The sequence below is a fragment of the Hippopotamus amphibius genome, chromosome 9, assembly GCF_030028045.1.
Source record: "Hippopotamus amphibius kiboko isolate mHipAmp2 chromosome 9, mHipAmp2.hap2, whole genome shotgun sequence".
NCBI lineage: Eukaryota > Metazoa > Chordata > Mammalia > Artiodactyla > Hippopotamidae > Hippopotamus > Hippopotamus amphibius.
The window spans coordinates 18,316,077-18,330,006 of NC_080194.1; the positions used below are offsets into that span (position 1 = coordinate 18,316,077).

The window sequence follows — 13,930 nt, forward strand, 5'->3', positions numbered from 1 at the left end:
CAGGACGCCGTGCTGATCCACCCACTTGAGAGAATTTAACGGCCTCACAGGAGGGGCAGCCCGGACATGGGTATGCGCTGTGTATGTGCGGCTTCCAGTGAAGATCTGTCAGGTGGGGACACATAGGTGTGGAAAGGAATGGTGAGGGAGGTGAGAAGCCGTGGCTGAGGGGTCGATACACAGGGCCCAGAAGGGAAGGGTGGTGCTCACAGCTGTTTTCTGGCAGGACTTGCCACAAGGCCAGGCCATCTGGTAACCAGCTCTGCAAAGGGGCGTTGGGCACGTGAAAGGCTGGGAGGCTGTGGCTCTGTCACCTACGGGTGGGGACCGCTCCACCAGGTGACAGAGAAATTGCCGGGAGCAAAGCCCTCTATTGTCTGCATGCAGAGCTCCTGCCTGGGCCTTCCTGCTGCAGTTGCTTTGCCTCCCTCTGCTCGCTCCTCCCAGTGGCTCCTGACAACAGCTGCTGGAAGCTCCTGACCCCCCCTCCGCCCTCCCCCCAGCTCAGCCCATGTGTCTAGTCCGTGGGGATAGTGTAGTCCTTACCCCACTGATTCTTGGCTGGAATTCCAGCCAAATGGCTACAATGACATTTCTGTCATACACCAGAAGAAACCTAAATCCAGGCACTTCTCAGAGACATAACACCAATTGGCATACTCTCTATTTCACACTTGCCTCTCTTGTTTCTTTCAATTGCTTCCCAAGTGAAAAAATCCTAGTCTAATTCAGCACATCTCACGAAGGTATGAACCCTCTGGCACAGATGACCGTGGACCAGTATCCATTTAACCAGCGCTGCTCTTGCTTTCCTTCTGGGAGGGATGGCAGCTAGAAAATGTCAGATAGCGTGTGCATTAAGAATCGAGGATCTAATTGAAAGCTCTAGGTTCCCCTAGAAGGAGCCCCTAATGTGAATCCATGGTCCTTATGAATAATAAATGCACGCAAAACAGACTCAGAAAGACATTATACACTGAGCCACTTGTACGTCTCCTGTTTCCTGGAACAGTTCCAAATCCAATGGGAGCACGGAAGGCTAATGGATCACTGTTTCCCTCTCCTCCACCCTGTATCTGTCTCTCCCCTCTCCGTCTCTGCTTCTGGGACTGTTGTAACAAGCAGAATAAATAGGAGTTGCCTTGAGGTAAAACCGTGTCCCCATTTGAAGTCCTGCTAGACTTGTTTTCATTCTGCGTGATCGTGTGCACGACCTAGCGTGTGTTGAGATAACACTGTTGACCAGGGGACTGGTGTTCTCATGTTTAAGGTCCGCCCCACTTCCTTAAGAAAACATACTACCAGAACATGTTAAGAAAGAAAATTGTTGCTGTAGCACTTTCAATCAAGCCAAGTAGCTCTGTCCTGTTAGGAGAGTGGAGGGGAGTGGGGAGGTGGCAGTGAAACAAGAGGAGAAAACATGCAGAAAAGCAAAGATAATGAGTCAGCTTTCCCCACACCTTAAGTAGCAGGGTTACCTTTTTTGAACCCAGAGTCTTATACTGGGGTTTAGTTAAGGCATCACAGCAAATACCGTGTCTGTTTTCATCTAAGGTCCCATGCAAGAGGATCCACAATGAATATGACCTAGTCCCTGCTCATAAGGCACCTATAATATAGTTGGAGATGCAACAAGTTCGTAGTCACCAGAGGCAAAATAAGATGCACCCAACACGAGAGCTGTGCCTCAGATAACCTGTGGAATCCAAGGAAGGGGATATCGTAATAGTTCCACATTGGTGGTAGCATCTAGCTTGCAGTGATGATGACTAAGGTTTCAGCTGGTAGGGACCGGAGTGGAGGTATTTCAGACAAAGGCAGTGCCATGAACAAAGAGTCTGAGGTGGGAAAGCAGGGTGTGTTAAGATGTAGGACACAAGGAACGTTCAGAAATTAGGTGAGAAAGAAAGGTCTAGCTAATTCAGTGGGGGAAAAAGTCTTTGGGAAAATGTTCAGAGCTGTGCTTTTTAAGGTTTAAAGCTCCCAGTATTATAATGAAGTGCTTTGAGGCAGGAGTGTTTGGACATTCATGGCAATAATCCAGGAGGAAGAAAACGGGGGTCTAGACTCAGGTGGCAGGAGGAAGAGTAAAAGAGTGGATGGATGGAGACCTTACATGAGGCTCTCTATGGGCTTTGGAGACGGACGAGCTATGGGGTGCGGTGTGGGGGGGCAGTGATGCCAGGACTGCCCACCCCAGCAGGTAGAAAATGGTACCTCTTTTCACGCTTCTCTTCTCACCCTAATGAGTTTTTTCTTTAGGGCTTCACAGTCAATGGAAGAATAGTATAAGATATAAATATCATTACCACCTAGAAGAGGTTTCTGGAGCCAGCCAACAGGGCCTCATGAAGTGAGACGTTGAGAAAACTGTTGGGTGTAGCACAGATGAATACAAGCCTAGAAGGGCAAGGAGCTGCCCTTTGCTAGTAGAGGACCATGGGTGACAAATTCTTCCTTGGGATCAGCCACTTCTTTTTCCTTGGGAGTCGCTAAAACAGCACAGCAGAGAAGGCTCTGTATCCTAAATAGAGCCAGAGTGAGTTTAGGGCATGCCGCCTGCCACCCTTAGCCACCCAGGGATCCCATCTTGCCCCCTTTCCTGCTGGTCATCTTTGGCTGTGGGGAGGGTGATACCGTTGATCTGTGGGAAATTCCTCCATGATCGCAGTTCTGAGCTGCTAATGCCATAGTCCTTGCTGTGAGCTCTGGTCTGCTGGGTGAGAGCTGTTGCTCCTCAAACAGGCTGTTAACTTGCTCAGGTCCACTTTGTTTCACCTTCTGGGAATTATTTTCCAACCTCTTGGTGACACATCAGAGGCATCGAGTTGCTGAAGGACGCGGATAAGCACTGGAGCTGGCTGGAATGCTGGCTCCTCCACGTATCCGCTGTGTGACTTCTACCAAGTCACCTAACCTCTCGGGGACTCAAAAGTGAGGCCACTGTCAGGAGATGATTGAAAGGCAAGAATGTAAACCACCTAACTCAGTGCTTGCAGCTACTGTGGGCACATGACAGAGTCAGTTTTTCCTTCCAGAGATTTTGGGACTTTGTCCCTAATCCTGTTCTTTATTCACTTCGGTTTCTCCTGGATCTGAGTTTTTGGACGCGAAGCATCCCCAGGGCCTACTGTAAGAAGTACTGGCTCATAAAATCAGCAAAATGTGAAGAGGTTTGGGAGGGTGCAGGCCAAGCTGCTGTGTTTATTATTCATTAACCCAGGAGCTTGGTAAACGTGGGTCGATACATTCCCAAAGGCTCCACCTGATCTGTTTACTCTCGTAAGGAATGAAGTAATCAGAGTGGTGTGAGTAGCCTGCCCCCTCGCTCAGCATTATCTGCCGCCCACCCCCCCCCTCCCCCCCTCCCCCCCCCCCCACCCCCGCCACCGCCCCTGGCCCCGGCCCACATCCTAGTATGTTGGCTTCTCCAGATAGCAGGCTTGGATTTCAGAACACACCATGTGCACAGCTCATTTGGTCATTTCTCTGAACAGTAAGTAGTGTAGAAAGAAAATATGCTTTTGGAAGTTAGGCTTCTTTAGTTTACCCAGGGCTTATAAGGAGGCAGATCTTGGGGAAAGGCAAATATTTTGGCTAATGTGGTTCAACACTGTTTTCTGTTGACAAGTAAAGGTAATCAGGTGCTCTGTGTTTTCCACTTCCTTTGTCACTCTGTAAAATCCTCTTTTTATGAGCCCTAGTACAATAGACTGAACTCCTCAAGGAAGGCCCATAGATAGGGGGACATTCAAACTAACAGAAGAGACAAAAAGCATAAGGATCCTGTGACAGGTCTGTTTACAGTGTTCATTTTTTGGTGGACTTGAGTTTTTAAAGGCTGGTCTTTCAGATAACATAATCACGTGACAGCTTGCTGCCCTGGGGGGACAGAGGCTATTGTCCTTTCTGGTCTTTATGGTCCAATTTGATCTTCTAAAATGTGACCTTTTAAACATTGCATTACAGCTGTGAGCATTATCAGCTGAACGTAATTAGTGAGTCTGCGGTGTAGAAAGCCCCTCAAGAGGACTTGTATCCAGCCTGTACTCTGGGATGCTACCTTAGTGGAAATACTGAGAATGCAGTATTCTGACTAATGGGTTGGCACACTGGTGGGTGGTGACAGAATTGTGAGATGCATGCCCTGTTCTTGGAAGCTTTTGTACTTGGCCTAGAAACAACCAGTAGAAGGTAGCCTGTTTAATTATGCCTTGCAAGAATTCGCACATAAGGCATGTTGGTAAGGACTGAAGTTTTTGAGGGAAGTCACACTGGAGGCGGGGATTTAAGAGGTGAAGGTGAGGTTGTGAGGTGAAGCATTTAAAGGCATAATGGTGAAGCTGACTAGTCTAGAGCCCAGAGGATTTGCTGAGGAGGAGTAGATTTAAGTAGAAGTGTTGAAGAGTCTTAGCACCATTTGCTCCAACCCCTCATTTTACATATGGTGAACCCCATGAGGTGAAAGGCCATGAGGGTGATGGTATAGAGTAAGCTATTGTGAGCCTGGATGGAGGGATGCTCTTGAAGGGCATGCAGTTTAGAGTTTAGGTGCTAGGGTGCCTTGTGAGAAACAAAGTCGTTCACAGTGAGAGGGCTTTCTAGGGAGGATTTAGTTGAGGGGTATGGACCCTGTGCTAAACCTGTGGTGTTGTCTGAGAATCCAGCATGGTTGTCCTTGAAATTGAAGAAATAAGTCTATACGCTCACTGTTTGGGTTTCTGAGTCCTCTTCCACTTTCCCACTCCCCGCAGCACACACACATCTTCAGTACACACTTCTGTGTTAATGCTAAGTATCAAGTATTATGCTTTCCAGGGCTATTTGCATTATAACTGGGACGAAAACTTCAAGAGAAAATAATGCATCTAAAAAATAGAGTTTCACATCTCTGTGACTTCCAAGTTTTAGGAAACGTAAAGGAGTTTTCCTTATGTCCCTAAAATCAGGGTGCCTAAGAAGAGCAGATTGCAGTGGGGGGACTTGAAGTCTAAGAAGAGGTTGTTGTCTGCCTGGAACTGAATAGGCACTCATATTTGTTAACTGGTGAACGAAACTTTTTATTGAATGAATGAATTGCTGGATAAGGCTCAGAGGGGCAGGATGCTTACAGAAAGAAGAGAAAACACAGTGAAAATAAACCCCTTCAAAGAAGAATTAATATGACGATGACTGTGATCCCAAGACGTGAGGGGGAGAGAGCGTTTAATAAAAAAAAAAAAAAATCCTACAAACAAAATCTCATTGCTTGGGAGAAGTATCCCTGACAGAACCGGGAAGCTGGAACAGTCTTGTGTTTAATCATCTGGGCACACAACTATCATCTTTAAGTCAATACGATCGACCCTTGAACAGCGCAGGGGTTAATCCAGTGATAATTTGTCACCCCCACCCCTTATCCAAGGTTTCTCCACATCCACGGATTCCACCAACCTTGAACTGTGTGGTACAGTAGTATTTACTTTTGGAAAATACCTGCATGGATGGACTCATGCAGTTCAAACCCGCTGTTATTCAGGGGTCAACTGTACTTGAAAACTTGCCTCCAGTTTACCAGTTTTTCATTTATTCATATGAGTTGCCGTCCTGCCTCCAGCTTCTTCTGCTAAAGTTCTCTGTCCAACTTTTCCTCCCATGTCTGAGTGTCTGGGAAGATGGGAGAGAAAGTGGGGCTCAGTATGAATTATGTGCTCCTTTCCTACAAAAGGACATAAGGAATTCTTATCCTTTTCTTACTCCACTCTTACTCCTACTTAAATTTGTCACTTCGAAATATCTTTAGGAGAAAACTTATTTTTTTAAAAAAATATGCCTTTGTTTGGAAAGTTATGCTTTCAGTGGCTTCACTTTTTGCCTCTCTTTTGCACGGAATATGCTGCCCTTGGATATGGAGAGATAACAGGTTTGCCTTGCCTCCCGAAGGCATTCATTCCTCCTTAACAGACTGGTTTGCTCTGATCTGTATAAAACTCCTGCCTGCTGACCAGTGCTCTGTATTTATGAGGCAATTGGAAAACACCGCAAGCTGCAGAGTGACCGTGAATAGCAAACTTAATTTGGTCTAATGTATTTTGGCTTGCTTGACCTCACCGGAATAAAAATGTGCCTGTTTAAATTATTGTATTGGAGTTAAAAAAATTCTAGAGGCATTTATCTCATTGGAAGAACCTTGGGATCGCTTTAGCAAAGGTTTAAGTCTATGTTTAATGTCGGATAGACTTGAAAGATGTTTTAATGTAGAGCTTCAATAGCAGATTGGGTTATTGTGAGTTCTGAATTTTAAGAATCTGAATTACTATTTTTCTCTTGCTACTTTTTTTTTCCCCCTAGACGATTGGCTGGCAACGACCTTTCTTTTATCCACCCAAAGGCCTTGTCGGGGTTGAAAGAACTCAAAGTTCTGTAAGTAATGCAATTTTAGAGTTTCACAGCTGGCTGGGTATTTTCTTTCTGCGCAGTCAACATGCTCGGAGCTAGGTTAAGCACAGTTTCTTTTAGTTCAGGATTAAAAGATTTAAGGAGTGGCCAATGGGTAGTGTGGGAGGCTAGAGGTTGATTTAGGCAACCCTGAGTCTAGATAACAAAAGTTAACGTCTAAATAATAGGTGTTCTGACCTCCAGTGCATTAACAGTTGAATGTTAGGCTTTTTGCGTGGCTAATGCACTGAATCAAAATCATATTTAAACTTTACTGCTATGGTTTTGTTTCTACTTCTTTTATAGCTAGAAGAACTTTGAATTAGCTGACCCTAAAGGGAAAAAGGCTTTCAAGAGCTCCAAATGGTAAAATCATTTTAGAGCTAAAGGGAATTGAGATGCTGATGACTTATATTGCCTGTGAGAGATCAGGAAATAAATTCCTGGCAGCGATCAGGAAATAAATTCCTGGCAGCGGTCAGGAATTGGCAGATTGGGGAGCAGGTGAACTGACTGCTGGGGCCCCACTTTGCCACTACCTTGCTGGGTGACCATCTGTAAGTCACCAGACCTCTCTGGTTCAGTGAGCTAGATGGGCCCTTTTCCATTCCAGTCTGTGGTGATGATTCTTGTCAGGCAGTCATTTTGTTAATGTGACCAGGAAGGGCATTAGACAAAAATAGTAAAGACTTCATTTTCATTACTGGTCTGTACCTCCATTCTCCAGGTCGGAGACGATTAGATAATTAAAGCTTTATTTCTGCCCTGGTCCTGTATTCACTGAGGACGTGGCCACTGCCCCCTAAGAGCTCAGGGTCTGCTCTCTTCTTGGCAAAATTGTCTTTCTCTAATGTCCATGTTTCTGGGTTCTGCTTTATTCCAATTTGAAAAGGCATTAAGGATTCTAGGGGGTTTGCCTGCTATACCTCCCAGTTAACTTCTTATACCTCCCAGGTAATGCTAATGGTACCTCAGGTGATGAATATTAATTAGGGTGCCTTAATTCCTAGGAATGAAATAATCCCAGATGATCCAGCAGGTCTGTGTGAAACCTAAGGACAGTGGCCTAGATTTCATTTCTGGCTTTATGACAAACGCCTCTTGCTCTTTGGCAATTCTCTTATCTTAGGTGCTTGCCACTTTGACCCTTCCCCCGCTTTTTGCTATTGGAAAGATTTTTTTAGAAAGAAATGGTTCTAAATTCTTCTAAGAAAAAATGGTCACAATTGCTTCATATTCACTAACCAAAAATTTCCTTCCAGAACTCTCCAGAACAACCAGCTGAAAACAGTACCCAGTGAAGCCATTCGAGGACTAAGTGCTTTGCAGTCTTTGTAAGTAACTTTTTGGTTTTCTGTAAAAGAACTGGAATCCCAGGGCGAGAAGAGCTGTAACCTCTCATCTTAGATAAAAATGGGGATGGCTTGTTGCTATTACTGAAACGTCCTTTGAAATATCCTATCTCCAAGGCTGGGAGAAAGCTACAAACTTGTATGTGGCAGGTGATCACCCCCTCTTTGAAATCAGTGTTAATGTGTGTACAGAAGTTTTAGAGTTTTGCGCCATGACAAACAAGAAAGAGCCACAGAGAGGTTTCTGTTTCAGGTGGTAATGATCATCAGAGCAAACTGATTATAGATCCTCGTCTGTGGATACTGAACACGCATCAGGGGTGGTAACATAATCGCCTGTGCTGTCTTCTTCTCAGGTTTATTTCCCAGGAAAGGTTGGTTTGATGCGGAATGTTCAAGATTTCTGCTCTTAAGCAACAAGGTCCTACTGTATAGCACAGGGAACTATATTCAGTATCCTGTAGTAAACCATAATGAAAAAGAATATGAAATATATATATGTATGTATATAAATAAAACTGAATCACTTTGTTGTACACCAGAAACTAACACAGCCTTATAAATCAGCTATACTTCAATTAAAAAGAAGATTTCAGCTCTTGGTTTTTACCATGTTTAGCCACTATTTTCAAAAGCTTTTTCACACGGCACATTATTCTTGTTTGCGTTCTTTCCCATATAAGTGTACGTGTGTATGTGTGTGAACCTGGAGAACGGGGATCATTGCTTCCAGGGTTCGGGTATGCACACCCCACTTGCCCCCACAGTGGTGGGATCGAGTAAGCAGCAGTAGTGTCTCAGGAACCATGCAAACCCACAGAAGATTCTAAAGAAACAGCCATTTTTACGTTAAGTAAACAGATATTTGTTCATGACTAGACTTCATGCTGTAGACTAGTGTTGTTAGGTCTCCCCAGCCCTGGGTTAGAAGATCCAGTTTCTCTGTCTTCAGGGGCTCGATTTTAGAAGAGGTTGAGAAGCACTGAACTGAAGTATGTAGTTATTGAAATCTTTGGCCGAGATTCAGAGACGCCTTTTGCATATTTATCTGTCAGAATGTTTGCATTGCTCTCAAAAGAAATTGAGATAAATTCAGATTAATTAGAATTCTTTTTTTTTAATGCTATTCTTTTTTTAAAAAAATTTATTTCTTTGTTTTTATTTATTGACTGTGTTGGGTCTTCATTGCTAGGCGCGGGCTTTCTGTAGTTGCAGAGAGCGGTGGCTACTCTTCATTTCAGTGCTCAGCCTTCGTATTGTGGTGGCTTCTTTCGTTGCGGAGCACGGGCTCTAGGCACGCAGGCTTCAGTAGTTGCGGCGTATGGGCTCAGTAGTTGTGGCTTGCGGGCTTAGTTGCTCCATGGCATGTGGGATCTTCCCGGACCAGGGCTCGAACCCATGTCCCCTGCATTGGCAGGCGGATTCTTAACCACTGTGCCACGAGGGAAGCCCCAGATTAATTAGAATTCTGAAACAGCCCTGTCTGGTTTTGAATCTCGACCCTGCCACTTGTTAGCTCTGTGATTTTTGGCACATTATTTAAAATTCCCTGTGCAGTAGTTTGCTTATTACCTACTGCGTACTTTAATGCGTGAAAAGCACTTTTAATGGTATCTGACATGTAGTAAGTGCTCAGTAAACATTTGTAGACTCTATTAATAATGATGACTATTTTACCTGTCCTTTCTTTTGATTACTATATTACCCAATTTCCCTACCTAGGTGAAGGAATAGTCTGAAAGGAATGAAAGAGTATTCTTTAAAACAAGCAATTTCGTTAGTTTGTTATTCTACTACAGTAATGAACACAAATTTGCCTTGCTTCAGTTCATGTCCTAATACTAAATACAGTGGGACTAGGGCCTAGTTTCTCAAAGTGTAGCACTTGGACCACCCGCAACAAAATCACTAGGGAGATATTGGTAGAATGCAGATTCTCAGGCTATATCCTTGGAGTCATGATGTTGTCTCTTCAAAGGTAGGTCCAAGAAGCTGTGTTTTAAAAGTTTTCCCCAGATCATCCTCATGTATATGGAAGTTTGAGGACCACTGAATGAAAAACTGTAATAGTTATCATGCTTAAGTGTCCTGGGTTATAAAATTAGGTTATAAGCACATCATGTATTTGTGTACTAATCTAGCCCATAGGTTTTTTTAATTGCCCTTTGAAGTAACTATAAATGTAAGCATTTGTAGAGATGCGTGTGAGCTAGAGAAGATGTAGGTGAAAGTGATTGACTGGCTTGTCCCCTCCACTTGCTAATATAAAATAATTTTTAATTGTACCAAAAGCACATCACTGGACATTGTAAATTATAGATTACCTTTGATTTTAGATTAGATATTCTGGTAGTTAATGGACAGTGAATGTGAAAATGAAAATATGTACTAATAAAGCATAGCATATGCTGTAAAGGTTAAACTTTAAAATATATCTAATGTCATTAAAAAGGAGTATCTGGGGTATTGGCCATTTAAGTTCTGGTTTCAATATAAGTTTAATTTAAGGTAGATATTTGTTAAGCAGTTCATTTCACCAAAATGCCAAGTTGGGAAATACAAGGATTCATTATTTGCCATAACTAATTGAATAGGATTCCGAATAGACTCTTTCAGTGAATAGATCGGAATGAGTTCCTTTAAAGAAAGGTGATTTTGCTGCCTCTGCAACGTTTCTAACTTCGGATGGATGTACACAGAGGGAGCCATCTTACCTCCCTTGGATCTGAATTCATTAGACATTTTAAATAGTTCTTGTTTTCTTTTGCTTCTTCAGATTTCGTTTTCCTTCAAAACCATCATACAGAATTATTATTTCCCAAGACTTAATGATCAAAATATTCAGTCATTTTGTCTAGTTGGAAGAGAAGGCTAAACTCTTTGAACATTAGGAAAATTACCAAGAAAATATACAAGTAGATTTTTTGTAATTTGTGGTCTATAAGTACTTTAAAGTGCACTTGATATTTTTGGTAATTTAGATGGGAAAAGAATTTGAAAAAGAATAGATACATGTGTGTGTATAACTGAATCACTTTGCTGTGCACTTGAAACTAACACAACATTGTTAATTAACTGTACTCCAATATAAAATAAAAAGTTAAAAAAATAGTATTTTCACAGAAATTGTAGGTTTCTTTCCTCTAAAATAATGTTTTAAACAAGCATACTGTGCTTATCACTCACTGAGTGCATTGCATAGTTTAAGTTATCTCCCAAATTGGTAGGGGAGGTGGGGGTAAGGAGAGGAGTCAAACTACTTTTTTAATAAAGACATTGGGATTTTCTAATATGTATCAGAAATACAAGGAGCTATGTGTCAGGCCTGTTTTATTTAAGAAGGAAGTGTTCATGGGTTTGTTAGCATAGTGGGTGTAGTGGTCAAGTTAGATACAATTGAAATTCTGTCCTGGTATAAAACAGTCTTATCAGCACTTGAGTCCGTTTGCAAATCTGATCTTCAGACCTGAATTACATGAAAGATTTCCTTGTGGTTTTGAAATAGTGCTTAGAAGGAGCAAAGTTCATTAGAGCTTGAAATGGACCATAAGTGGTTTGATGCAAGTGGGTGATGATGGCTATAAAATCTGAAAGTGAATTGTAGATATTAATGAAAAGCTAACCTAACAGCCTTCCACGAAGCCATGAAAATGGCTAAAGCGTTGCCTGAGCAGGATACTAAAATGACATGTCAGATTTTGCTCCCCTGGAATTTTTTTCTTTATAGTCATTCACACTTATATTGACTATTAAAGGATTTCAAAGGCTAAATTTCCTAGCTTTTCTACCATAACAGAATTTAAGTATTTTAAACTTAACACTGGTGACAGAATATAATACTATAATGTTTACATTATTGGTAAGTGAGGAGTAGCGAGAAAAAGGGAGAGCTTTTGATTACATAGAACAAGTGTTTATCATAGCAGACATTCATCATAAATACCTGTGTTTATTATAACATAGACATTCATCAGTAAATAGCTGCATATAGAATTGTTATTGTCATTTCCTTTACAGCAAGAGAAAAAAGTATGTGAGTCTCAGTAAGATATAAAACAGGCTCTTGAGAATAGGGAAAGGAGCACATTTTAAAGATGAAAATAGTAAGGGAATTCAGTTAATACATTGTTAACTGTTTAACAACTCACATGCACTTAAATAAAGTAATAGATATCTTTTGCGGAATGAAGTTGAAATGGTAAAATAACTTAAGCCACATAATCTCTTCACTTTGTGAGATATCCAATGCCATTTACTGCCACTATTGAAAGAATCAGTTACAGTATTTGTTTTTTGGTATATTATTTAGGATGAATTTTAATAGTGTAGGTCATTGGTACAAAGCCACACTTTCTAAGACCATTTCTCTGTGAAACACTGATCTTAGTGTAAGTGCTAACTCATTACATTTATGGGTGTGCCACCAACACCCATGTGTGAATTGAGGTGTAAGGATTAACCATTTGAGTCACCACAGATCCTTTTTGTCATTAATTTTTAATTTAAGGGTTCCATTTTCCCAAAGTTCCTCCTTTTGATGTCTTACTTATGGCTGACTTTACAATTTGGGGAAATTTTTAACAGAGGAAATTGCATCTATGCATTTATTGTTCTGTTATTATTTTACATAGAAGGTAGTTTCATTACTATCTTAGCTCAGAACTTACCTGGTTATCTTGCTAAGTTAAGACCACCCCTTTTCTCTAGTGGGGTGTGGCACAGAATTCTGCAGGAGCCTAAGTGGTGTATATAACACTGCACTTATGTTAAAAAAGTCTAGACAGCTTTTCTTATTATAGTTTTTTGCCACATCTTTTTTTCTTCCAGTTTTATTGAGATATAATTGGCATACAGCACTGTATAAGTTTAAGGTGTACAGCATAATGATTTGACTTACATTATGAAATAATTACCACAGTAAGTTTAGTGAACATCCATCATCTCATACAGATACCTAAAGAAATAGAAAAAAAGTTTTTTTCCTCATGATGAGAACTCTTAGGATTCAGTCTCTTAACTTTCATGTATAACATACAACAGTGTTAATTATGTTTATCATGCTAGATCCCTAGTACTTATGTATCTTACACTGAAAGTACATCTTAATGCAACACTCACAGAGCACTTAATGTCAGTGGGGTGTTGTGTGTATGTATGTGTGGGGAGCACTGCTCATTATTTTCCTGAATGTGAATGGACATTATCCTCATTATTATAACATAAGCAATGTAAACTGTTGTCATGCTGAGCAACTGGGGAGGGATTTCAATTTGTGCTTAAAATACAATCCAGACCCCTCGCCTGGCCTGTGGGGGTCTGCATTATCTGGTCCCCCGTTTGCATCCCCATCTGTGTCTCCCTGGACCCTCCATTTTCTTCCTCCTGTGTTCTAGTCACTCAGGTCTTCTGGGAGTTGCTGGGACCACACCCAGCTGGTTTCTGCCACTGAATCTCTGCCCTCAGTGTTGCTGTTGCCAAGAACACTCCTCGCCCAGCTTCCTTTGCCACTTGCTCTGGATCTCAGTTTAATGGCACCTTCTTAGAGATGCTTTTCCTGACCAATACATTTTAAGAAGCTACCCTCCCCCCTCAGCCCCTGATAATCCTTATCTCATTACCCTGTTTATTTACTTCATAGCACTTTTTAAGCATTCTACAGTCGTTTTTCAGTTTGTTGATTATATTGTGGGTGCCTCCTCACTAGAATGTCAGTCTCCTCATGCCTGTACCTAACTTTCTGTACTTAACAAGATGCTCAGTTTACATGTGTTGAATGAATTGCAGATAAATTAGCTACAAGTAGAATATAATTGCATGATTTAGTTACATTATATGGTTAATCATATGATTATATTTCAGCTCCACATTATTTATAGAAAACTTACAGATGTGTGAATGTGAAATAAATGTCCTTAACTCCCTCCGCTCCCCTGACCCTGCAAAATCTCTCTCTCTCCCTACGTAGAAGTTCCTTGAGGCTGCGAAGCTTGTGTGTGTGTGTGTGTGTGTGTGTGTGTGTGTGTGTGTGTGTGTGTTTGAACACACTGCCGTCTACTCATTAACACAAATCTGCTAAGCAGCTCCGTAGCTAGTACTTTGCCAGTCTGTTATATAAAGGATGCCTGTGTCTCCTCAGGGGTTGGTTCTAGAAAGCCCAAGGA

The 13,930-nt window shown here is 41.8% G+C and overlaps 1 protein-coding gene across 5 annotated transcripts in view; it reads left to right on the top strand.

Annotated features, from left to right (window-relative positions):
* LGR4 (leucine rich repeat containing G protein-coupled receptor 4) overlaps positions 1-13,930 on the top strand; it is a 96,908-nt gene that overhangs the window by 64,353 nt on the left and 18,625 nt on the right. For all 5 annotated transcript variants that reach the window (XM_057748821.1, XM_057748822.1, XM_057748824.1 and 2 more), the window contains 2 exons: positions 6,331-6,402; positions 7,680-7,751. In XM_057748821.1, the coding sequence (XP_057604804.1) occupies positions 6,331-6,402; positions 7,680-7,751 (144 nt within the window). The remainder of the gene's footprint in view (positions 1-6,330; positions 6,403-7,679; positions 7,752-13,930) is intronic.